General features: G+C 46.2%; 1 protein-coding gene across 1 annotated transcript in view; it reads left to right on the top strand.

The window, feature by feature from the left end:
- The window catches only part of LOC147436313 (uncharacterized), an 87557-nt gene that overhangs the window by 33035 nt on the left and 27005 nt on the right, over nt 1-27517 (top strand). The window contains exon 3 of the mRNA XM_086488135.1: nt 8101-8198. Coding sequence (XP_086344261.1) covers nt 8101-8198 — 98 coding nt within the window. The remainder of the gene's footprint in view (nt 1-8100; nt 8199-27517) is intronic.

Genomic DNA, 27517 nt, shown 5'->3' with positions numbered 1-27517 from the left:
CTCCAATTCGCCTCCGAGGAGTCTCGAACTTCTTTCCTCCGAAAGAGGGTCATCTTGAGAGGGCTAGAAGGCCCCCCGATTTATCTTGATGATGACCTCACAAAGATGCAACAAGATCACCGCCGCACGTGCATGCCTAGAGTCCACCAGGCCCGCAAAGAAGGGAAGAAGGCAGTATATCGAGATGGTAGGGTTATCATTGATGGCAAGACCATCGCATAGGGACTCGCGGCCTGTGGGACACACGAGGAGATTCATGTCACGGTTTGGAATTGCAATGGAGACCTATGGACACACCCAGAGAGACTTGAGGAGGTGATGAGAGGTGGAGACATCATTCTACTTACAGAGACACACGAGAGCCCAGAGAGAGGGTTACCACGGATACATGGTTTCCAATGGGAGTCTCTACATCAGGGATGTATGCGCCAGCACACCACTCGCGGTTGAGGAGGAGTGGCTATACTTTTTAGACAGGGGCTTCACAGCAGACTACAGATTGTTGCCCGGGACCCACAGGCCCGATACATGTGGATTCGCCTCGAGCTCTCACGAGACAGGATCGTCTACATTGCCCTTTGCTACTTTGCTCCCACAGGCTCCAGATTCGCCCCTATTGAGCAGGAGTCACCGTACGCATGCCTCACGGAGGAGATTATGGAGTACTCCACACTGGGTGAAGTCTTCCTTATGGGAGACTTCAATGCTCGTACGCGCAGTGAGCAGTGTGAGACATATGACCACGAGGACCCAGAGGCACTACACACTCTAGATGAGGAGGCTACTATGAGAGACACAGCAGACATAGCTCCAGTCACAGCCTACGGACGACACCTACTTCGACTTGGCTCCCAGCACCGTCTCGTTATTTATAACGGGATGGCCCAGTGGCCCACCTCAGGGGGCCTGACTTGTATGCCACATGGAGTTACAGAGGGAGGGGGGAGTACAGTCGACTATATTTTGGGACCCAGGGAGGCTACACACCTTATCACATCCTTCACCATTCCACCCATACCCATCGGAGCCGACCACACATACCTCTCTTTCTCCATCACCGGAGATACCATCCCACATAGCTCCACAGCACACACTCACTCCACACACCACCATCCATTTCACACATGAGCTAGCCTCTCTTTACTCAGCCGAGGTCGAGCATGGCCTATGCCTCCTCCACCCATCCACACCACTCTCCGTTCTCACATCACATATCTCTTCCGTTCTCCACACTTCAGCTATTAGCTCTTTTCCACACACCACTCACACTGGACGCACCCCCCCCCCCCCCCGGGACTATGCCTCAGAACCGCTGGTATGATGATGAGTGCAGAGAGTTATACCGACGCCTCCGTGCACGGCGAGCCTTAGGAGAGATCACAGAGAGAGAGGCCAGACGAGATATGAAGACGCTGACACGCCAAAAGCGGCGAGCATTCGAAGAGGCACAGGAGCTTGAGCTATACCGCCTATTCATGAGCATAGATAGCGCGACGGCATGGCGCACCCTGCGCGAGCCACGTCTGACCACAGCTATTGAGGATCCACAGATATGGCATGATTATGCAGAGCGCCTCTATGAGGTGCCAGGGCAGCCTCCTATCCCACAGCCACATGAGCCACGCCCCACGTGCTCCTCCTTCTTTACAGCAGAGATGGTAGAGAGGGCCATACGCCGCATGCAGCACAGACGATCAGCTGACCACACTGGATTACAGAGTGAGCACATCATTTATGCGGCCTCCACTATAGCCCCGTTGATTGCACATGTCTTCAACCGGGCTATAGGGGAGGGCTTCCCAGAGGAGTGGACACAGCACACCATAGTGCCTATCCACAAATCTGGCGACACCCTGGACCCAGGGAACTACAGGACTATCATGATTGGCCACACGATGGCCAAGCTATATGGAGCAGTACTTGAGGCACAGCTTAGCTGCTACGCAGAGACCGAGGGTTTACGAGCTCCAGGCCAGGCAGGTTTCAGACGAGCTTTCTCCACCACTGACCACATCTTCGTTCTGCGCTGCCTCATTGATGGGGCAAAGGCGCGGAAGAAGAGGCTTTACTGCTGCTTTGTGGATTTCCGCAAGGCCTTTGACACAGTCCCACGCGAGAGACTCTTCGAGCGCCTTCACAGCATTGGGGTACCGACAGAGATGATTTGGGCCATATATACTCTCTACGAGAGGGTGACGGGTCGAGTTCGTTGCCCAGGCGGCTTTTCAGAGACCATTGCTAGCACCATTGGTGTTAAGCAAGGATGCCCACTCTCCCCGACACTCTTTGGGCTCTACATCGACGAGATCTCCGACTACATACTACGAGCAGGGGGAGAGGGGAGCGACTTGGCAGGTACTCCGGTCCACATCATGTTATATGCTGATGATATTGTGTTGATTTCAGAGTCACCCGAGGGCTTGCAACGCCATCTTGAGGCCTTGGACGAATTCAGCACACACAAGGGGTTGACTGTGAACCTTGGCAAAACCAAGGTCATGATCTTTCACACATCCAGTGCAGTGAGGAGCGTTGCCACCTTCACAGCAGCAGGAGGACAGGTTGATGTAGTCACCTCCTTGTCTATCTTGGCATCACATTCACTAGCCTACCAGGACCCTTCACTATGAGGCAGGCTGCTGCTGACAGGCTCACCCGAGGTTATGCAGCTCTGACCATGCTAGAGCGGAGATGCCACCAGGCACACTTTCAGGAGCCCCGCATGAAGGGCTGGCTTTTTGACACCTTAGTCACCCCGGCCCTGATGTACTCGGCGGCAGTATGGGCACCAGGATTGACAGATGACCAGTGGACACAGCTTGAGAGGCCACAGGTATGTATGATCTCACGCTTGCTCCGCAGCAAGAAGACAGTGCCACATGACATTATTAGAGCCGAGCTCGCCACACCACCTATGGTTGTAGAGGCATTATTCCAGACAGTCTGCTTCATCCAGAGGATGAGAGAGCTACCCCCTGACAGACTTACTCGTAGAGCATTTGAGGCAGCTATACAGCTATCAGAGAGTGGGCATGCGAGAGCTTGGTACTCACAGGTCAGAGCATGGTTTGAGGGACACGGTCTTGACATGGAGAGCCTACCACCATTCCAGTACGACCCCCACTCACCATCTGTTCACCTCTCTCGCAGTGAGAGAAACTTGGTATTGAGACAGGATCTGTGGCAGCTATACACTAGGAGAGTCTGGGAGTCACCTGGCTTGGGGACGAGGATGTCAGATTACAGAGACCAGTTTCTCACCATATTGTCTGGGGGGTTCATATAGAGACCACGCTATATGGACACATATATGCCACACAGCTCACGGGTGGCGATTGGTCAGCTGAGAGTGGCTTCACACAGGTTAGAGATTGAGACCGGGAGACATACTGGGGTTCCCAGGGAGGAGCGAGTCTGCAGAGCCTGCACAGAGGAGGTGGAGAGTGAGGAGCACTTTGTATGTAGATGCAGAGCATACACTGAGATCAGAGGCAGGTATGAGGCCTTATTCAGAGGACAGCCCACTCTCCGAGAGATCATGGACTCTCGAGATCAGAGACAGCTCGGACGTTTCTTACTAGAGATACAGAGCCATCGGGACACACTACTACAGCCACGCATAGCTACACAGACAGAGGGGAGACAGTCGCAGCTCACAGACTTCTTTCAGAGGATTGCCATCCCTATCTCACCAGATACTCAGAGAGGAGTGACACTCACACAGGCGGAGGTGAACCGAGCTAGACGACGACCACGAGTCACAGGCTACAGGGGCGTGAGCTCCCACCACCGACAGATCGAGGAGATCCGAGCCCGGGAGCGCCGTGCCACTGAGGAGCGAGTAGCTCAGATGAGGGCCGACCCGACAGATTTCATCCGGGTAGCCTTGGCACCAGCCCCCCCCATGTACCACATCTTACATCCCCCCATTTGTACAGGATGGAGCTAGAGAGCTTGATGCATTCTCATGATTGTACTACCTTGAGCATATAGACATGCATATACCCCTAGAGATAGAGCCCCATCCCTCCTCAGATACTCCATTACCTACATTCAGTTCAGTTTTGTATCAGTTTTGTTTCATTTGTCTTTCCGATAGACGGATGACATACACGCCATGTACATTTGATTTGTCTCATAGGCCGATTTCGGCCTGACATAGACGTTAAAAATCTTTCTTTCTTTCTTTTCTTTCTCTCTCAATGTAGTCAGAAACCTCATCCACATACATACCAAATAGAGTAAGAGAGAGCGGGCAACCCTGCTTCACCCCGATAGTGGAGTGAACTAATGTAGATAACCCCTCTGGAGTGCGTACATGCCCCACTATTGGCCTGTATAATGCCATAATCGCCCAAATCAGCTCTGTGGGTACTCCCATCTCCTGTAGTCTGCGCATCAATCTAGCTCTGGGCAATGCGTCAAATGCTTTGCAGAAGTCCACAAAGCTACAATAGATCCGTCTCCCATGTGATCTGCCCTTCTCAATAATGGCTCTCAGTGTCAGAATGTGGTCAAGAGTAGAAAAACCTCTCCTAAATCCCTACCTGCCCGCGGTTGCGCGTATACCCTCCCTCTCTGCCCATCTACTCAGCTGTTGCTCAAGAATGGATGCGTACAACCGTGCCAATGTGTGTCCATCATGATAGTGTGATAATTCCCAACTCCATAGGGTCTCCCGACTTGAAGATAGGTACAATAGTAGATAAACTCCAAGTATTAGGCAAACCCTCACACATGGCACTGTAGAACATCACTGCTAGAAGCTTTGCGAGAGTAGATCCTTAGCATGCATAAAATACTCGGCCACTAAGCCATCATGATCATATGCTCTCCCAGTCCTCATCCTATCAATGGCCTTCTTCACCATCTCAGCGGTGAAAAAGCATATATGTGTGGGCATGGCTCGGGGGGGTCAGGAAGGGACGATTGTCTAAGAACTTTGTATAGAGTTGATGCATACTGGCCCCAGGCCTCTGCAGAAGTAATGGAAGGAGGGGGGGAGTGCTCATGAAAGAGTCGCCATGCCTCACTTGAGTCCTAACTCAAGAATAGTTGATATAGATTCTGCTCTAGTCGAGCCAAAAATACCCTCTTCTCCACCGCACTAGGCGTCGGAAGGCAATCTATGGGTCTTGATTGATGTCCTCCAAAGGCACCTCCCTTTGAAGCGTGGCTCTCTTCTCACGACACTCCTCATCATACCATCCGTTTTGGGGCATGCTCCTAGAACGTCGTTTCTGCTCAGGCTGGGTGTGTGGGTATGCCTCTCCTGCTGCATCATGCAATGTTCGTGTCAGTATAGTAGTAAGCTCCTCGAGGGGTCGCCCTGGCTCTTCAGTGCACAGGTGTCTGTAGATCCCATCTATGTAGACAGAGTCCGTCTCTTGTAAAGGTGTAGTGAGTAGGGGCTGCTATCGGTGCTATGTGTGCTACACTAAACTGGAAAGAGATGGTCATTGACACAAGGGCATGATCTATTGTCACACACAATAGGTCTAGTTCCTAGATACTAGAGATAAAGCTTGGCTGTGCCATGACATAATCCACTGTGCTGGCTCCATGTCTGTGTGGAAAGCATTAAAACCTCTCGCAAACAGGAAATCTCTGTAGGCCATTCAAAATGGCCAATCCATGTGCAATCCCCATGTCTATCAAGTGCCCTCCATACTCAGTATGCTCCACATCTTGTGATATTCTAGATAGGCCCATCTCTGCAACATCCAGCTCCCTTAACATCTCCTCTGAAGTATCATAAAATATTGTTTGGTGATGGGCAGTCCTAGCATTGAAGTCCCCTAGGATGATAATGTCACCATCCCTAGAGAACTCCCCATATGTCATCATCCAAAATAGGAAAGGGGGATTGTCCTCTAGGCGGTGCATATACTGACGTACTCGGAGGAAAGTAGCAAATAGCAATGTAGAGGTATCTGTCTGTCTTCGCCCTCAGTCTTACCCATATGTACATTGTACCTAGCCTGCTCGTCCTTGCGGGCTATATGTATCAATGGCTGCAACTCCTTCGTGAATACGACTGCGACTCCCCGTGAGCCCTGTCCTCTGTGCTTTGATCGAGTTTCCTGTCTGCAAGCTGTCTCCCATTTGTATCCGTTGACATGTGGCATAGACTGCCCAAGGGCCCGATGTGTCTCAGAATAGAAGATGTCCCTCCCAGTGAAACTATCCTCAAAAGCACCCACATCAAGGCGTAGAGATCCATTACAATTTCAAGTAACAACTTTGAGTGTGGTCCCATAGGTCTCGTGCCGTCATGCGGTGCGCCTCTCCATAATAACCACTCGTTCATCTCTATAGAAGGCCAATTTCCCTTTCTCTCGGACTGTCCTTCTCAGGCATAACTTCTTGCATATTATCAAGCTGTGAGTGTGAGGTCGTCCCCAAGGAATATCCTTGTCTTCTTTAGTGTAGGACGCTTCTTTAAGAAATCCTTTCATGGAGGGGAAGCGAAAGATCAATGCTCTCTCCTTGGAAGTCTCCCCATTTCCTTCTCTCTTCTTGCCCACTCTCCATGCCTTTGTTGAGTGGCCTCACTACCCATCATAATTAGAAGTTCTTTGACTTTCCCTTCCACATCTTCACGGTCTCTTAGACCGGTCACTCGTACATGTAAAGCTCTAGCCGTCCTCCTTTGCTCTTCCTCTAGGGTCATGTTGATGATTGTGGGAGTGGGGATGGCTGTTGGTTCTTTCCCTTTCGCTTTCTTGGTGACTTCTATCCATTTCTCGGCCTCATCTTCCTTCTTTTGTGTTTTCGTGATTACATCTACCCACGATGACGTCTTTGCGTCATGTTGCTTCTCTTCTTCTTTGATCTTCCGCACTTGTTCTTTGATGACTTTGAGTTCCTCTATCATCAAGGGTTGGATTTCTCCTTCTTCAAGTCCACTCCCCGCTCTAGTTTCCGCAAGCTCTCGCTTGAGGGCTGAGACTTCTTCCCGGAGCGCTTGGTCTTCTGCATGAAAGTCTCTTTCTCCTTTTTTCATTGCTTGCCCTCGTTGAAGATCATTTGGATGAGGTTTGCCTTTTCTTTCCACCATCCTTTCAACTCCGTTTTCCACTCTTTCATCTCTTTTTCCACCTGTGTTATCTCTTGTTCGTGACCATGAATGTTGCCTTCGTTATCATCGAGGGAGACTTGTACACGGGTTAGTTGCTCTTGGTCTCCATTGAGAGAGAGAGAGAGAGAGAGAGAGAGAGAGAGTAAAACAACCAAAAAATACAAGAAACTCTAAAAAAGAGAGAAATCAGCTTCGAAACATTAAAAAACAGCAAGACACATTTGAAACCCTGAAAAACAGCAAAAAATAGTGACGGAACCCAAAAGAGCAACAAAAAATAAACACAATTTCGAAACCCTAAAAATAGCAAAAAAACAGTGACGAAACCCTAAAAACAGCCAAAAAGAAATTTCAAAACCCTAAAAACAGTAAAAAGTGGTGATGAACCCCTAAAAACAGTGAGAGAGTTCAAACCCATATGAGAGAAATGAAATGAAATGAAATGTTATATTAACGTCTTCAAGGGGTCAAAATGACCTATGAGACCAAAAAGTTACAATTGGTGAATCTGATACCATGTCTGAGTACGAAAATTACAAAGTTGCAAAGAACTAACACTTTGACACTAAAACCCTTTCTTGGGGGGGGGGGGTGTGGGTTCATTTGAAATCTCTCATTGGTCTTTGTCGGATCTTATCGACCTCCTCCATGGTCAGTACTCTGGTTGGGCGTCTTGCATGTCGAGCTAGAGTGATTTGTATCTTCTGTTGCAGCCTTCGTCGGTAGTGGGAGACCCTCCGAGGTCGTAGACGTCTGGATCTGCCAAGCTCAGTGGAGAGAGAGAGAGAGAGAGAGAGAGAGAGAGAGAGAGAGAGAGAGAGATGAGATAAAAGGAAATGTTTTGCTTTCATCTATGTTTTTGGTTTTAAACAAATAGGATGAATACTGAATTAGTCCTGCTTTTATATCCTCTTTCTATGTGTGCTCGATCTTGTGTTTTGTGTAATGCGTTTTAGCCCCTCTGTTAGTTTGTAAGTTCAAATTTTTTGACCTAAGGGATTGAGGGGTTTCATGTGCAGAGGGGACTGCTTTTGGAATTTTGCATCTCAAAGATGTCGCGGAGAATGTGACTGAAGATGCTCTTTCTGAATTTCTGAGAGAAGCCATTCCATTTAAGTAAAAGTTTATTGACCTCAAAAAAAGCACAGGGTTGAGGAAAGCCTTTGCATAATGTCCAGACGTTGTATACTGTGTGTTTCACCCTGGTATTGTTATTATTTAATAATAGAGCTGCAGATGATTATGAATCGATGGAGTCTGATCAATCTTTAAACTTTCTAGAATGTGGAAATGTGTACGAACTTCTTTGCTGACCTGTATAAGACCTGATGTGTCTCAGGTTGAACAGCTGGTTAAGGTCTGTTCTCAAATAGTTTCATCATGAATTTTTCTTCTGAAGTACCTCACTAATGAGACTGTTCGATTTCATTTGTTCGCCAGTACGTGTCATTGGTCTTTAAGTTTGTGCTTGTTAACTATAGAAAACGTGAAACACAGCAGTCTGCTAACTTCTTTCAGCAACCACTTTCCACAACTACCTGCTCTGCAACTAGATGGTATTTTGTGTGGCTTCCTTAAAGAATAACATTATGCTGATATAAGAGCCTTCTCTTAGAATTCTTTGGCTTTCAAGTGTCAAAATAGGGATGTTGCTCAAGTCACAGTCCATGCATGCAAAAGGAAGAGGAAAAAGCCAAATTTTTGACCTATAATGGATACTAGTCTCAGCCAGAAAATGGGTCTCCCTATATAGCTGCATTAATGATTCTCATGTCCAGTCTGCAGCATGTCAATCTGGCCTGGCAAGGAGTGGATGAGCTCCGGCCATGAGTCCTTTGCTGTTTCTTCCTGGGAATAGCTGAAGTTTAGTGGCCATTTAAAGCGAGTTATTGAGTGGCTGATCAATCTCCACTCATGCATATCTGTTTGTTTAGGTATGGCCTGTGCAGCGTGCATTTTGGAAGGCCGTTTCTGTTAGTAGGGAGACCATCTCCTCGATAGGCCTGCCGTGATTTGGTGTTCATCTCCTGTTTTTTCTCATCAGGAGTGGGTGTGTGTGTGGGGCCTAGAGGCCTTTGGTTATAGGGTTGGCTACTTAGTAGGTAAACCTCCGGCTTTTTAACCTGATAGGTGCACCTGTTTTTCATGCCGTGCGGGACTGCTCTATTGAGGGCAGCTTGGATATATTAAGAGGGCCTGCCCATAAAACTGCTCAGAATGCTGCTTGCAGAGAGGGCTTCTAAATGTAAAGGGCCCCTTAGTGGAGGTAACGTGATCCCATAGTTCCCTGTGTGCCATGCGACACATGCCCTGTGCTGGTAACTGTAACACTCTCTGTTCGGTTAAAAGTAGGCTGCAGGTATCCAGTGACTTCTAGCAGCTGATTCAGGATGTGGTTATTCAATCTAGAGAGTGGTTCGATCAACCCCTAGGTGGGAGGCGAAACTTTTTCGTGGCAGCGCTTCAGCCTGTTTTGTAGGTGTATGGAATGTAAGGTATGAGCTTTGTCCTAGAGTACTAGAGTATGAGTCAAGGAGGGGAAAGGTGGAATTATCCCACATGCAATGGTGCAAGGCTGTAGAGCTACTTAAAGCTCATTTCATGAATGAACAAACACAAGCCTATTTTGCATTACATCTCCTTTGTTTATGGTGAGCTTGTGATGGCTTAGCAAATACTCAAGATCATGTTTATGAGTCCAAGTTAATTGACCTTGGAACTTAATTCGCTTGAGTGATAATCTAGCCAACACACACTCACTTGTGTGCACGATGTTTATCTTTCATCCACCCTGGCTAGAACGATCCCATTCCCATCCAATGGTATTAGAGCACGGGTATGCTAGCTAGGTTCGTTATTATGCATTTGCGTGTTAGTATGATTAGCATTCCTTAATCGTCATTAGCCAGATCTATAAGGTTTACTCTCCTATTGCATATCTCATGCCTAATTAGTATTCTACTAGCTAGCATGAGCATGTTCTTGAGTTAAAGACTCTTGGGCCACTACTCATTGGCTAATTGGAAGCCTAATTAGCATTAGAGTTCATTAATTTTCCATTAGGAACTTGCATTTGCATTCGATAACTGCTTTTCACTTTAGCAAAATTGATGTTTGTAATTGGTGTGTGTGCATAGCCCATCTCGAGAGCTTTCAATCAAGCCCATCCACACCAATTTTGAGCTAGACTTCGTCAATTAACGCTTTGAACAAAATTCAAGCTTGCCAAGCTCCATTCTCTGTTTTTCCTGCACATCTGAAGCTCAAAAATTGTGTGCGTGTGCGCGCCTAAAGGAGCATTCAATGCTCACCGTACCCTGTGGAAAAAAGGCTCCAAACAACCTCAAAGTCAACTACTCGTGGTGGGAACGTTGCGTTTTGACCACCCCTTTGTAAGGGCTCAGCCACACCCAAAACAGGCGCCCACTGAGGCGGACGTGAAAAGGAGCCCAACGTAGTTTTGAAGCAGCTTGTTGTCCGACCTACCGGAAACCGGCCGCTTTGCGTTGTTTACCTCCATCAAGCGGCTTTGTTGCCTCAACACCTGCGCCGGTGACTGTGAGCGATTGCAACTCCTGCTCCGGCCGACCAACGACGAACTTCACCTCGGCACTACGTTAATTTGATAGTCAAGTCGGGTCTGCCTTAGAGAGATCCCTCTTCCCGCGGCCCAATCTGGCTTAAGAGGCACTTGAGCCTCCATCTTGGCGCTACTTCCTGCCTGCTCCCGAGCTTTATGCTCCAGCACTCGACCTCCCCGCCCGGCTTACAAGGCCCTCGTCCCACGGGTATTTCCACTAAGAAACCGAGCTTAAGCAAAGCTTTACAAGGCCTCAAGGGACGACTCCAGCGCAGCAGCTCAACAAAAGCACTTCACCAAGAGCCGGTTCTTGCATGACCTAAGCAAGCCTCACTTCAACATAAGCCCCTATTTCCGCGACCTCGGTTTTGAAGAGCTCCAAATCATTGGCCCAAAGAGGTGCATCAAAGGCTCAAGGCAAAGCAAGCATCCAAAGGAAGTTCAAACAAGTCCAAAACCTTTTTTTGGAGAAGAGGGGCTTCACCCAAAAGGTGAAGATGTACTTCACATTGAAGAAAAAATTTGAAGTACGCATTAAAATTAAAAAATCTTGCAACCAAGCACAATAACTCGCAAATATTTGTTTTTTCCAATCCTTGTGCTCATGTATAGAGGTAGACACTGGCTAGGGGGACCTTCTAAACTAAGACCCTCTATTAGCGCAATGGAAGAGAAAGGGCTTAGGAAATTGGATGGCGAGGGCTTTCACACTTGGCAAACCAAGTTGAAAGGCTACTTAAAAGCAGTTGTGGGGAGTAGTCAAGCCAACCCTCACTGTGATCCGACATCTACTGTTCGTGCACAAGTACTGACACGAGCTATGAGTGCATAAAATCAAGCCAAAAACAAGCAGGCATTAGGAATCATAATCACTGCACTACATGACAATTATGTACACTTTCATGATGATTGTGATACTTCATCAGCTGCATGGGAAGCACTAGAAAAAAACTTTGGAGCCAGGAAAAAGAAGAGCAAAGTGAGCTTAACGAAAGATGTAAGGTGCAGCGGAAGTGAATGTTGAACTTTGCTCAAGATGAGTGCTCTGAATTGTGCTCAAGGTTTCCTTTTACTTACGGAAGGGAGAGCCTTCCGTTCCTTTAGTGAGAGAGTGCAATGGACACAAACAAAGTGAATAGACACTGTGCGTGAAGGTGCTGAGATTGAGAGATAGAGAGAGAAGAGAATACGACACCGGAAAGTTGTCAAACCCTCCTCTGAAGGCCCCACTCTCTATGGCAAGAGCGGTCTACTATTGATTGCACAAATCTCTACAATGCTTGGACTGGCCGACGATGTCGACGACGACGAGACGGGCTGAAATCTGAAAACGCTAATGGCTGAAATCTGCAAATCTTTATCTGCTGAATTCTGACTCTATGTCGGTGACGATGTCGATGGCGACGATGATGCGCTGAAAACGCAGATGCTGAAATCTGCGTTTTCCGGGCTGAAACTGCAAACGACGCTGGATCTGACTGTGCGGCGAGGATTTGCTGCAGGAAGGTGAGATCTACGAGGTTCGGGACTTCTTCTGTGGTAACTGACTGCTGAAAACTGAAAACGCTGGTCCTCTTGTTGATCTTGTCACGATGGAACTGCAAAACGCTAAGGGCTGAACTGCAATCCAAAACCTCTAGGTTGAATTCTGGTTCCTGCGTGGAATCTGCTGTCTACTGTGGTCGCCGGGGCTGAACTGCTGTACAAAACGCCATGGCTAGTCTTGAATCCAAAAACGCTAGGCTGATCTTGGGTCTGTGGCTGAAAACGCAAGGTTTACCGCCGGTGGGGGGTCTAGTTGAGAAGGTGCCTGTTGAACGTGAAGTTCTTGTTGCCTCTTCTGCCAGAAAGTGCGAGCGCTAGGTTTCTATATATACAAACGTAGCACAATTGCCCTACCTAGTTCCCAACAAAAGTCACTTAAAAATAATACGTGGAAAATGTCAAAAATAGGAAAAATAGGTTTAATGCAACACAAAATGCTCCTGATGGATTCTGATGGTAATGCTGATGATCATGTTGTGTGCAACCAGAGGATATGCATCTACTGTAAGTGCCTGGACATGCACGGTCTGCGAACACTCACAAAAGTGCCAGATCACTTCCTATTCTAGACTGACTTGACTGAACCGAACCTTGGTTATGCTGTAGCTTGTCCACAGACACATAGGGTTGGATGTGTCACGTGACATCCCTCCTTTTCAAAGAGAGGTACTAATACTGAACTGTATGGCGTCGAGGGAGATCGCCAATAGCATCCAGAATCGTGGAAAGGACTCTTCGCTAGCCCACTCTGATGCATGGGTCATGCGATACTTGAACTTCATAAAGGTCTGCAACGCTTGCTTCTTTGGGCCGTACCAAAGGCTACACAAAGTCTTCTGTGGCTCCTTTAATGCTTCAACTTCATTTAGAGTCATGCGTCTACCTTCTTCAAGAATGTCCGAGGATGAAATTCCTGAAACCATTGCCAACACAAAAACATGAACATACCTATTCCATGTAAGTGACGGGAAAAGCTCGTCTTATCTAAAGATTGTGCATGCAATGTAGATGAACATAGAGACGGAGTGCCAAACCGTTCATCAAACACATGCAAACAATGAGATCGAATCTTTTCTTTCTTATCTAAATCAATCAACTGTGGCAATTCATAATGGAAATGCCGATGCTTGATGCTCAATCCTTCTTGTGCTCTTTCTACGACTGTGTCGTGCTGTAACAAACTTGGACACTCCAAATCAAGAATCAACCCCGACAACACCAAATAACCACTTCAAAACAATTTACAGATCACAATAGATTTGCACTGGCCCGGCGGAGTTCCGTGCCTAGAGATATTGGCCCCAAAGACTGGCGCCCCTTTCGGTATTTCTTTTTGTATTAATCAATCATCAAAGTACAAGAGAGCGGTTAGGGTTTCACTCTCAGACTCTGCGTCCAGATGCTCTGAGAAGTGAGGCCCTCACCACTAATTTAAAGGTTACAAGGGATGCCCAAAAGCAGAGCCCCAAAAGCTTTTAAAATCAAAAGCATCAGTTCTCTCTTTCTCTCTTAGAGAGTCTTTTCTCTTTTTTTTATAAAAAAAAAGCAAAAGCAAAATTCGCGTCGCTCATCATTTTCCAAATTTAAAAAAAAAAAATAAAAAAAATCCGCTCCGCGATTTCCGAAATTTAGGGTTTTTGGCAAAAATTAGGGTTTGCAGAAATTTTAGGGTTTTTGGCAGAAATTAGGGTTTCGGCTGTCCGCCACGTCATCACTTTGTGACATACCCCCCTCTTGAAAGCATTGTAATCGACCGCGATTACGCCTGCAAAACCGACAAAAGCCATAAACTGTCTTAGCAGACACTGACTGTTAGTACCTACGTACTAGGAACACTCATCTAGCACATGTACAAAATCGATAGTCACATCACACACGACATCACAGACATCACCAGACATCACAGGACATCACATGACATTCAACATTCATTCGGATCTTAGACCATGATTTATCGGCAATGTAGCTAGCAATCACATCTAGGTCCAATCGGGACCTCATCGATGTCCGATTGACTAACCCCTATTGCAACCATGTCTATTCGAGATCAATCAGACCAAAATGCTGCAGTCATTTTGGCTATCAGTTCCTGCACTCACAAGAAGTCAAGAACAAATCAGTATCATAATCAGGAATTCCATTTCATAAAAGTCATCCAGCAGAATACTGTCAGCTCTCAGTATCCCTGAAGCTCAAAGAGACATCAGTGACTTTAGTATCAAAATCGAGGCATCTGTTGACAAAGGAGTGGAGTAACTCCCCTCTTGTGCATCCCACTGCACCAGATCTTCGGCCAAGCTGAATTCTGGGTTCCATTTGGAGTAGACTATGCTAAACCAAAAGCATCGAGGTAAAGTTTCACAATCTGAGGAGTATCTGCTAGGTCCCTCCTCCTCCATCCACTTCGCATCAAGTGCAGGATAATTCTTGAACTTAACCAAGAACCGCCTTCGGACTTTACCCTTATTCTTCATATCCTTATGTGCCAAAATCTGTTCAAGAACAAGGATCTCCTCGTTTTCTTCCACTTCGGGTTGCTCATCAGGCTCCCCATCATCAGACACATCACCTTTAAAAGGTTTCAAGAGATTCACATGAAATGCATTGTGAATCCTCCAAGTATCTGGCAGTTTCAGTCGGAAGGAGACTTCATTTATCTTTTCAGTAATCTGGAAAGGGCCGTAGTATCGCATACTAAGCTTTGGAAAAAGCCTCTCCTTTCCCTTGTTCTTTTGTAGGCGTGCCTTCTCAAAACGTAAGAGCACCCAATCATCCTCCTTCAATTTCATGTCGCGACGATGGCGATCCGCTGCCTTTTTCTGTCGTTCTTGAGACTTCTGCAAAGTCTCGCGAACCTTGGCAAAAGCCGTATCCAGATCTCGCGTATATTCATCCGCTTCAAAGATCTTATCTTTCGTGCTCAGGAAGGGTGGAACCTTTGCAGCACCTTCAACAATCTCAAATGGCGCCTTCCCCGTCGACGAGTGTATCGTGTTATTGTACGCAAATTCCACCAAAGGTAAATATCTTTCCCATTGAGTCTTCTGATCCGAGATATAAGACTTCATAATACTAGAACCACTGATTGGCAATGCGATTGCCCATCAGGTTGGGGTGGAACATGACGAGGACTGCAACCGCGTGCCAATGTTCTCCCAAATTGCCTTCCAAAACAAACTCGTAAATCTGGGGTCTCTGTCGGAGACAATTGTCTCAGGCATGCCATGTAATCTGAAAATCTGGGCCACAAACAGTCTCGCTAAGTGATCCGGCTTGACTGTTTTCTTCACTGGAATGAAATGAGCCTGCTTGCTGAATCTGTCAATAACAGTCCAGATACCATCGTGACCACTCTGTGTTCTCGGGAGATCAAAAATGAAATCCATCGCTATACTTTCCCAGGGGCGGGTGGGTATGGGTAAAGGCTGTAACAATCCCTGTGCTTTATGCCTGTTAAACTTGACCTTCTGGCATACCAAGCAACTGCGCACAAACTCTTCCACATCTTTCTTGAGTCTCGGCCAAAAGAAATATCTCTCTACCCCTTTCATGGTGGTAGCAATGCCGCGGTGACCCGTAAAAGGTGGACAATGGCATTCAATCATAACCTTTTCCCTTAACAGCTGTGTAACGCACAACATAGTCTTTTTCATCAAGTAGCCTTCCCGAAGGGAGTATCCAGCTACTATCTCCCCATCCCGTATCCGTGTGAAAATATCTGCAAAATCTGTATCTGTGGCATACTGATCGACCATATCCTCGAAGCTCCTATGATGTATCGCGGAAATAGCCAGAACCAACGGTTTCCGAGACAAAGCATCTGCCACCACATTCTTCTGTCCTTGCACATGGACAATCTGGAAGTGGAACTGTGACAAGATGTTCGCCCACCGCATCTGTTTTTCCGAAAGCTGCTTCTGTGACAAGAAGTAGCGCAAACTCTGATGGTCTGTAAAGACAGTAAAATCCGCTCCGAGTAGGTAATGCCGCCACTGAGTAAGAGCATGGATAACCGCCAAAAGCTCTTTCTCATAGATCTGTGCTGTCATCTCCGGCCTAGAGAACAAACGGCTCTCGTAAGCTATGACATGGCCTTCTTGCATCAAGACCGCACCCAGACTACGACCACAAGCATCACAAAATACTTCAAATGACTTCTGCAAGTCCGGCAAAGTCAAAATAGGTCCCGTAGTCAATTTCTCTTTCAACGTCTGAAAGGCAGTCACCTCTGGGGGTCCCCACGAAAAAGGTACTCCTTTCTGTGTCAAGATATGCAAAGGGGAAGCAACCTCTGCAAACTTTCGTATGAACCGCCTGTAGTACGAATACAGTCCCAAGAAGCTTTTAACTTCATGGACATTCTTCAAGTCGGGCCAATTACGGATAGTCTCTATCTTGGCCGGATCCATTTGCACTCCTGCGGCTGACACAATGTGTCCCAAAAAGTGTATCTCTGGTAGGAAAAATTCACTTTTCTTTGCATTAATCACTAACTTGTGATCTCGTAATGCCTGAAAGACCTGAAGCAGATGATCTCTGTGTTCTGCCTCATTCTTGGAGAAAACAATGATGTCGTCAAAGAAAGTGCCAACAAATATAGCATGTACTCTCGAAAAATCCTATCCATCATCCGGTTAAATGTCGCAGGAGCATTGGTTAAGCCAAAAGGCATCACCAAAAACTCAAATAACCCAAAAGTCGTCCGAAAAGCTGTCTTGTAGACGTCTCCCGGTGCTATTCTGATCTGATGATATCCACTCTTCAAGTCAATCCTGCTAAAACATGAGGATCCCTGTAACCTGTCAAGTATATCATCGATCCTAGGAATCGGAAATCTGTTCTTGATGGTGATTTTGTTGAGAGCTCTATAATCGATGCACATTCTCCAAGATCCGTCTTTCTTCAAAACCAACAATACTGGAGAGCAATACGGTGAAGTACTAGGTTGGACAAGACCCTTTTCCAAGAGGTCTTTCACTTGGTTCATAATCTCTTCATTCTGTGCTCGGCTCACACGGTAGGGTGGCCGGTTCGGTGGTGTACTACCAGGTATCAGATCAATGGTATGATCTTCAGGACGAGCAGGTGGTAACTCTCCTGGCAGGCCTTCTGAGAAGCAATCGGCGTGAGAGTGTAGAAAATCTTGGCGTTCTTTATCAAGTTTAGACATATTTGTCCTATCATCATCACTCAACTCTTTCATAAAGATCGAGTAAACAAATAGACTGGATTTCATTAATTTTGAAATGGCCGAAGCCGATATAATAGGGACAGACTCGCCCTTCAGTTTAATATCAAGTACAATTGTTCTGCCCTTTTCTGTAGTCAAAGTCGCTTTTCTCGCCCGATAATCGACCACGGCGTTGTTCTTGTGGTACCAGGGAATCCCTAAGAGAACATCACAACCCTCCAAAGGCATTATGAAGAAGTCCTCATGCCCCAAATACCCCTGACAATGCAACCGAAGTTTGCCAATGACAGGTGTAATGGCTACATCCCTGCCGGGTGTCGCTAGAACTGCCTCTGCAAGTGGTCCCATCCGATCGGGAGTAATCTCGAGCCGCGCCGCCAATTCCGGTGAAATGAAGTTGGCCTTGGCTCCTCCAAAGAAAATCAGGGCCTCTTGATCTTTCACTTTGCCCCAAGCTCAGCAAAGTTCTGTACTCTCATCCATGGTGTCGGGATCAGTACCCACACAATCTGGAACCAGTCCTGTTTTCATCTTGCCTTTTCGTACACGGTCCTCAGTTGCTCTCGAACTCTCAGGCCTTTCGTCGTCCTTGTCATTCTGTTCTTTCTGTGCCTTTTTAGGGCACTTTGCGGAGATATGTCCAGTTTCCCCGCATCCAAAGCACTTCCCCTCCCTGATGTAGCGAGTCCGCTCCTGAGGAGTAAGTCTGGGTCGTGCATCCTTTTTCTCTGGGTTGCTCTTTCTTTTTCTACTTTCATTCCCAGAAGTCTGTCCGGTTCGTTGTGTCGTGACCTCATCTGTGGGGTAGGTCAGACTGCCAGAGTGAATTGCAAAGCCCCGCTTCGCATGACTCATCAACTCCTGAATAGAAGCTGACTTCTGTTCCAAGCAGTGGTCTCGGATCTCTGTAGGTAGACCCAATGTAAACCGCTCAATCTGTTCTCTGAACGAGATCTTCTTGAATGAAGAGGCAGGTAGAAAAGAGTTCCAAAATCTTTCACAGTAAGAATTCACTGTATCGCTCTTGGTCATCCGAAGATGGTTCCAAGCAGCTCGTATATCTCGCTCAAACTCTTGAGTCAACCAAGAAGAAATAAAAAGCCTCTTGAATTTCAGCCATGTAATTGGCACAGTCTTGCTTAATAGAAGCGTGGACCACCAAGTGCAAGCATTCCCCTTAAAATAAGAGGCAGCTCTCCGAATCTTGGAGTGCTCTGAATAGCGTTCTCCCGCGAAAGCGATGTCAAACTGCTGTATAAAAGACAAAGCCTTTGAAGCATCGGAGTATCCCGAAAAAGTATCAAACTTAAGTGCTTGGCCACCTTCCTTAAACTCTCGGACTTTCTTGCTTTTATCTTCGAGAAAGTCATACTGGTTGGCTTTGTAAAAATTCCTCTTGTTTGCATAAAAGTTTCCGTTGTCAGAGTCTGAACTGTCCGTAGACGAGTCCTCTGTAGAAGTGTCACTCACTGGGCGAGACCTAGATTTCCTTGCCTTTTTCTTGCCCTTTCCGAAGCGTTGTTTCTTGCTTCGCTTTTTGCTTTTCCTGTCTTCTTCGCTCGAGTCTGAAGAGCTAGAAGAACTGTCAGAAGAAGAAGAAGAATTGGGTAGGCCTTCAAACTTGACGCGCTTCTTCAGTTTCTTTGCTTTGTCGAATGTCGACTGACGACCCAAATATCCCGGGAAGTCAGTACCTTTGTTCTGCTTTTTGCCGTGCTTTTTGCCTTTCTTTTGCACGTCGAAAAGCTGAGCAATCCGTGCATCAACCACGTTCTCCAGTTCCTTCTTCGTATATTTCTTGGAGGCAGAAGGTTTCTTGAGAGTGGGTTTCGGGAGTGGTGTTGTGGTTCTCTGCCACTCCCTCTGTACCTCTTCCAAAGAGGTCTGGTTCATATATTTTGCCATCTTCGGGTCCTTGGCAAAATTGAGCATCATCTTTGTTGCATCACCAATCAATTGACGACACTCCATCTCTCTTTGCTCCGCCTGAGTAGGCCGAGGCGGGCCATACTCTCTGTCTGAATCTTCGTTGTGATCCCAGCCCGCATCTCCAGATGCAGAGGGAGTCGACTGATCATTGCCTGAAGCCATAGGTGCCGTGGAAAAAAAAAATCGGGGATCGGATTTCTAGTAGAAGAGAAATCGGCCGTGCTCTGATACCACTGTAACAAACTTGGACACTCCAAGTCAAGAATCAACCGCGACAGCACCAAATAACCACTTCAAAACAATTTACAGATCACAATAGATTTGCACTGGCCCGGCGGAGTTCCGTGCCTAGAGATATTGGCCCCAAAGACAAGCGCCCCTTTCGGTATTTCTTTTTGTATTAATCAATCATCAAAGTACAAGAGAGCGGTTAGGGTTTCACTCTCAGACTCTGCGTCCAGATGCTCTGAGAAGTGAGGCCCTCACCACTAATTTAAAGGTTACAAGGGATGCCCAAAAGCAGAGCCCCAAAAGCTTTTAAAATCAAAAGCATCAGTTCTCTCTCTCTCTTAGAGAGTCTTTTCTCTTTTTTTTATAAAAAAAAAGCAAAAGCAAAATTCGCGTCGCTCATCATTTTCCAAAAAAAATTTTTTTTTTCTTTTTTTTAAAAATAATCCGCCTCCGCGATTTCCGGAATTTAGGGTTTTTGGCAAAAATTAGGGTTTGCAGAAATTTTAGGGTTTCTGGCAGAAATTAGGGTTTCTGCTGTCCGCCACGTCATCACTTTGTGACACGTGCCAAGGAAGAGACATGGATTGTGACTTCCTTGAATGCATATTTTTCAGCTTTTCATGAGAAATCCGCATACATCCGTGCTCATTTATGAGTGAATCGTGCTCATCGAACAATATGTCATGCCTATGAAAAGGGATAACATAAAGACGTTGACTAAAATACAGGAAACGATCACAAATGAAGCACTCGAACAATGCGTGCTGACTAATCATTCGAACACATAACACTTCTTGTGAGGGTTCTTGGGACCTAGGCTCGAGAGCCAAGATCGGTCCTTTCTGAGGGGGTTCTGTAGACCTCGACTCGAGAGCCAAGATCGGTTGTTCGTGATTGATCGAATCTGCAACCAGGTTAGCTTCGCTAGAAAAAGCATCAACTAAACCATCATCCTTGTGAACAATCACATCATCTTCCTGCAAATCATCATGCTCGTGAGAAATCACATCTTGATCATCATGCAAATCATCATGCTTGTCCTTATCATCCAAATCAGCATGCTCATCATTATCATGCAATTCATCATGCTTATCATAATCATGCTAATCATCTGTGTCATTTTTTGGAGAAGAAAAGATCGAGAGAGTCTTCTTCTCCTGATCCTTTGCAATTTGTGCATGCACATTAGAAAAGAGTCGCAACAACTCTTCGCGGTCACGTGCTATGGCTGCCATTCTTTCGTTGTATGTACGCTCTATGGCTGCCATTCATTCAATGTGTTCTGCCTTTCTTTATGCTTCTCTTGCTTTGCGTTCTAACTTCCTGTCCATCATCATCTTGTCGAAAGCCTCCATAGGAGTTAGTGCAATCCTTGGTGTAGATGGAGAAGGGGGAGGGTCGGAAAAACCTCATGGTGGGGAAAACTCTTCTTCGCCACTCCCATGCTCACCACCTCCATGCGAAGTATCCATTCCGCTTCGGGTGATGACCATCCACTGAAGTCGTGGGCTCTTGTGGGTTCTTAAGTTCACGAGGAACTTGGGTTCTTGGGGGTCTTGGTTCTTGAGGTTCTTGCGGTTCTTCTTTCGCTTGCAATCTGTGTTAGAGAAGGATCTTGTCTTCACTCGAGTTCTGCTCTTTTCTGCTGCGCACCCCTTTGCGGCCTTGCGCTCACACCAAGGTTGCTTTTTCCCACCTCACGTCGATTGGCCGGCTGCTAAGTGCACGGTCCGCTTTCAATGAGTGAAAAGAGGCACAAGGGGAGGCTGGACAAGCCCTTCTTTCTTGGGATTCCTGTCACTCTTCAAAAACACGATTAGGAATCGACACGCCCAAGAGAACTTGGGTTACGTGCGACTGCAACAAGCAAAAAAATTCTTGTGGTTCTTGCGGTTCTTTCCTTGAGTGATACAGAACACTGCCAAAGCTCTTACTTATGGAAGGGAGAGCCTTCCGTTCCTTTCGTGAGAGAGTGCAATGGACACAAACAAAGTGAATAGATGCTGTGCGTGAAGGTGCTGGGACTGAGAGATAGAGAGAGAAGAGAATACTACACCGGAAAGTTGTCAAACCCTCCTTCGAAGGCCCCACTCTCTATGGCGAGAACGGCTACTATTGATTGCACAAATCTGTAGAATGCTTGGACTTGCCGACGATGTCGACGACAATGAGGACGACCACGAGACGGGCTGAAATCTGAAAACGCTAATGGCTGAAATCTGCAAATCTTTATCTGCTGAATTCTGACTCTATGTCGGTGACGACGATGCGACGATGATGCGCTGAAAACGCAGATGCTGAAATCTGCGTTTTCCGGGCTGAAACTGCAAACGACGCTGGATCTGACTGTGCGGCGAGGATTTGCTGCAGGAAGGTGAGATCCGCGAGGTTTGGGACTTCTTCTGCGGTAACTGACTGCTGAAAAATTGAAAACGCTGGTCCTCTTGTTGATCTTGTCGCAATGGAACTGCAAAACGCCAAGGGTTGAACTACAATCCAAAAACGCTAGGCTGAATTTTGCTTCCTGTGGTGGAATCTGCTAACGCTAGGGGATCTACTGTCTACTGTGGTCGCCGGGGCTGATCCGCTGTACAAAACGCTAGGGCTGGTCTTGAATCCAAAAACGCTGGGCTGATCTTGGCTGATCTTGGGTCTGTGGCTGAAAACGCAAGGTTTACTGCTGGTGGGGGGTCTTGTTGAGAAGGTGCCTATTGAGCGCGAAGTTCCTACTGCCTCTTTTGCCAGAAAGTGCTAGCACTAGGTTTCTATATATACAAACTTAGCAAACTTGCCCTACCTAGTTCCCAACAAAAGTCTCTTAAAAATAATAAGTGAAAAATGTGGAAAATAGGGAAAATAGGTTTAATGCACTGGAAAATGCTCACGCTATGTGCAACCAGAGGATATGCATCTACTCTAAGTGCCTGGACATGCACGGTCTGCGAATAGACTCACAAAAGTGCCAGATCACTTCCTATTCTAGACTGACTTGACTGAATTGAACCTTGGTCATGCTGTAGCTTGTCCACAGACACATAGGGTTGGATGTGTCACGTGACAAAAGATCTACACAAATTACAAATGGAACATAACGAAGATATTGTAAGCTTGGTCAATCGCCTCAAAAGCATGACCACACAACTAGCTTATGTAAACAATGCAGTACTAGAGGAGGACAAAATCGCAGTTCTACTAGCAGCCTTACCACCTAGCTTTGACCAGATCACGACCATCATTTTGGCGAAGGATCCAAAACCAGATTTTCAAGATGTCATCAACTCTTTAATGTCCGAGAAGAAGAAGCAAGGGAGGAATGCTACTTTAGGGGGAGGAGCTTTTGCTGTTGGCTCTTGTAACAAAACTTGTTTCAAGTGTAGTAAAGAAGGGCACATATCAAAGGACTATCTAGCACGAAGACTTGCAGCATTTATGGGAAGAAGGGTCACCTTCCTTCCAAGTGTTTCAAAAGGGATAGAGGAAGCACCAAAAGAAATCTAAGCCCAAAGTCTGTTTGGCAGAAGAAGACAAAAATGAAGATGAAGAAGAAGGCACCAACTTCTAGTCTATGACGACATTCTCTAGCTTTTGTTTTGACATTTCTCCGTCAATTGTATTTTGTTTGGAGATAGCTTGGATTAGCTTGGTCTCGGTTTTATACGTCTGTTTGAGGGGAGGTGTTGACTGTTTCTTGGATTAGAGATAGTTTGTCCCCTGGATTGGGGATGGTCCTGTGGATTGGAGATGTTCTTTTTACTCCTGGATTGGAGTGTGCCAGAGTCGTCAGTTTCTTCAGTTTCTTCCTAGTCCAAACCTCAAGGGGAGGATTGTAAGGTATGAGCTTTGTCCTAGAGTAGTAGAGTTTGAGTCAAGGAGAGGAAAGGTGGAATTATCCCACATGCAGTGGTGCAAGGCTGTAGAGATACTTAAAGCTCATTTCATGAATGAATAAACACAAGTCTATTTTGCATTGCGTCTCCCTTGTTTATGGTGAGCTGTGATGGCTTAGCAAATACTCAAGATTGTATTTATGAGTCTAAGTTAATTGATCTTGGAACCTAATTCGCTTGAGTGATAATCTAGCCAACACACACTCACTTGTGTGTACGATGTTTATCTTTCATCCACCCTAGCTAGCACGATCCCATTCCCATCATCGAAGAGCATTTGCACTTGGCCCTCCAAAACGACCGTTAGCAGGCGTATGGGCAAGTGCTCTTAGAGGGGCCAACCCCCCTCTTTGTATTGTTAGATTGGTGTGAAACATGATAAACTGTGGCCCTTTGGGCCTCCTCTCTCTCACTCTCTCTAGAGAAAAATGCTCTATTGTAAACATTTTGAGGGCACATTTCCCAAGATAAAGCATACAAAATGACGATTACATTAGAGGGATAATTTAAGTAAAGTTTACATTCAATTGAAAGCAAGACTAATTCTTGTTTTACACCTCTAAGATCTTCTAACATATAGAATGTTGTTAGACGACAACGGATTTAGGGCCGGCCGAGTTGGCCGATGAGTCTGGAAAGGCTAGCTCGGGGGTTGATTTCTGAGGGGGACACGAGCAGAGAGTAGTGAGAATGGAGAGCTGAGCGGGAAGCTGACAAGTTAGGCTTCTCACAAATCCGATCATGTATAAGAGGTGGAAAATCCCCGTCAACCTAGCAAGAAAGAAAGTTCTTTTTATGTCTATTAGAGGCCGAGGTCGGCCTGTGAGACAAATCAAGTATACCTCTGTGTGTCCTTCGTCTATCAGGAAAGGACAAAAGTACAAAGTGTGGTCCTGTGGTAGGGGGTGGTCCATGGGAGGCTAGGATATAAGATACATGGTTAGGGGGGGGGGGGGGGGGGGGGGGGGGGGGAGGGGGGAGAGCTCTATCTAGGGGGCAAGAGATTCTCATCTCCATTAGTGCTATCCGAGGTTATTGAAATAGGATGGGTGCCATCGAGTGTTGCTGTCGAGGAAGAGGGACCATTTAAAGGAGGATTACTCCAGCTGTCGTGTCCCTGCACCTATATACCTTAGTTTGCCTGTTGTTTGCGTCAGTCGTCTGTGTGTTGATTGTGTCAGTCGTCTGCGTCTTCGTTTCTTTGCGTCTTCGTCTAGCTCTTTGAGCATCTCCTAAAGATTCTTCTTGAAGTAGGAAACCCAATAAAGAAAACTCTTTGCCAAGTCTTCTCCATATATAGACAAGACAGAGATGAAGCGAGCAGGGTCCTTCACAAGAGAGGGGTGAAGGATAACTCTAATGGTGGGGGTTTCTGCTGCATGAATGGGTGCTTTCCCTCTCCTAGAAGCATGCCAAGTCTCCTCCGAGGACCCAACCTCTAAGAGATGTGGCCAAAATTTAGGAAGGAGACCATGTACCTTCATTGTAACTGCGAGACCTCGCTTGGATCAAAGAGTTCCATGCCCTCAATAACTATTAACCTCACTGTAGATGTGAGACCCTTGCCAAGACCAGATAGATTGATGCTTTGTTTCCATTTGTTAAAATAGGAGAAAGCTTTGTTCCAATCCAAAGGGCTTTGTGATGAAAACTTATCTGCCTGATCGAGTGTCTTGAAAGCAAGCTCTCCCCCATCGATATCTACAATCCTGATGGAGATTTGTTGACCAAGGAAGTCTTCAGATAGTGTTTAAGTAACCAAGCCAGCGGGCAACCTATAATCAATAGCCTTACAGACTAAACAGCAAGCCGTCATTGGATCATGGATCATACGAGAAGTGTTTGAAAAAATACGATACCAACGGTTGAATTGCTTGGATGCATAATGCCACCAAAAGGATACGACGTTGGCGGTTACTGAATGATTGAGGCCCTCCTATGCTCCTCAACTATCACGAGATAAACACTAGTGTCGATAGAAGACCTTTTAGATCAACCACTCAAAAAAGCATACCATTGAAGCGAAATAAGGGAAGCCGTACTAAGTAAAATGTGCAACTACATGTAAATGTTACCAAGGTGTCACAACAAAGATGTCCTTTGCTCGCAGGTTCAGGTTCGTACTGGTGGCCACCAAGCTACCAACATGGATGAGATGGTGTCACTAACGGGAGTGCACACGAATAATCAACAAGCGGAAAATAAATAAACTTTCAACCAAACGAGTGAGGGAGAAGATTGACAGAGTATTTGGAACCAGAAGATGGGCTGGTTTCCCCCCTTAAAGAGCATATTTATTAGGGAGAATCTTTTTTACAAGCACAAGAACCGGAGTGACCCCTCCATTCTAGATCTTCCGACTCAATGGTCAATTCCTTCCCGTGCGGGAAATTCCTGAGAGGCGAGCTCTCAATTCGTTTTCAGTCTGTTCCTAGAGCAAAAAAGCTCTACAAACCGTTTCCAATTCCGTTCCCGGAATCTTTGAGCATAGTACGAGGCCTTCTTTGCTCCTCCTCCATAATGGAGTACTTGCGAAAACACAAACATGAAACAACTCGTACTGCGAATTCACAATTGGTACCTATCGCTTCGAGTTCGGGAAAACGAACTCCGTGTACTGGCGTCACTTGATCACTTGCAGATTCTCTGCAGGAAGGACTCCTTGCTGCTAGCGCTGGGGCTTCTGTGTCACTGAGGGAGAGAACGGGTTGCTTTTATAGGCTCCCGCACCCGAGAAGAATAGCTGATGCGGACTCGGCCAAATTGCCTGCGAGAGGTAGCGCTAGAAGAGAGGGGGGACTGACGGTGCTTTTTGCGTGAAAAGAGAGAGAGAGAGAGAGAGAGAGAGAGAGAGAGAGAGAGAGAGAGAGAGAGAGAGAGAGAGAGAGAGAGAGAGAGAGAGAGAGAGAGAGAGAGAGAGAGGAGGATGCGTACACTTCAGCGCTGCCCTTTTTTTTTATCAAGGCTTGGTTTATTTTAATTGGGCTGCCCACTTATTAAATGGGCGGCTGGTCATTAAAAAGAAAAAATGTGAACCTGGACAAAACTCAAGAAAACTGAGTGAGCTGAAAATTGATGCTACACAGTCACATTCGAGGCATCCTCGGATGCAGTTCTCGGGCACAGATGCGATGCAAACACAGATTCCTCGCGGGAGAGCATCTGCTCTTCCCGAAAAACGCTTAAAAATATTCCTCTTTCTAGAAAAAGTTTCTCAAAACCCTTCTATATTCTTGTGCTTGCATCTTTACGCGTATCCTTTTTCCAGTTCGGATTTCCTGTCAGACCATCGGAATATTCACTTTTTGATGCTCCCGTCACCCATCACATGATGCATCAAGAATATCCGTTTCTCGGTCTCTCCTACCGAACTAACGGTACAGCCCTTTCTTGATGGCTTTTAAGAATTCCAGTAGATCTACAGTTCCTAACCTTAGGTTCAAGTGCACACATTTAAATATTCTAATTTCAATAAAAGGAAATTACTCAGAAAAATAAGAAAATAATCCATTTAGCAACATCCCTCTGGCTTCTAAACAATTGTCCTCAACTATAGTGCTTGTCCATATCCTTCCAGAATCTCGGGATAAGATGCTTATTCCTGCTCGGTCATCCACTGAGCGTCTAGAGTAGAATAATTCTTGAACTTTACCAAATACTTCCGTGTAAATATCCCGGACTCGAGTGGCCGCTCCTGATGATGAATGATCTGCTCCGCTTGGAGTTTTTCTTTTGTTTTGTCAACCTCTCGAGGTTCCTCAACAATAGACTGATTTGGAGGCGATCCTACATATGGCCGGAGTAAACTGACATGGAAAGCATTGTGGATCTTCCAATTAGATGGTAGTTCTAATCGGAATGTCACATCGTTCACTTGGTCAATTATCTTAAACGGCCCATAATATCGATTGGAAAGTTTTACAAATTTCCCTCTATGAGTCGCTTGTTTCTTTAGTCTTGCATTCTCAAACTTGAGTAAGACTAATTGACGGACTGTTAAGTCTAGATTCCTTCTGTGCTTGTCCACAGCTTTCTTATGTTTTTCTTAAGAGGGCAAAGTTCTCTCTTAACTT

The sequence above is a fragment of the Adiantum capillus-veneris genome, chromosome 18 (genome assembly GCF_014529385.1).
Source record: "Adiantum capillus-veneris isolate H3 chromosome 18, ASM1452938v2, whole genome shotgun sequence".
NCBI classification, from domain to species: Eukaryota; Viridiplantae; Streptophyta; class Polypodiopsida; order Polypodiales; family Pteridaceae; genus Adiantum; species Adiantum capillus-veneris.
Note: the sequence above shows the minus strand (reverse complement) of the source record. Positions and strands in the feature narration are given on the sequence as shown.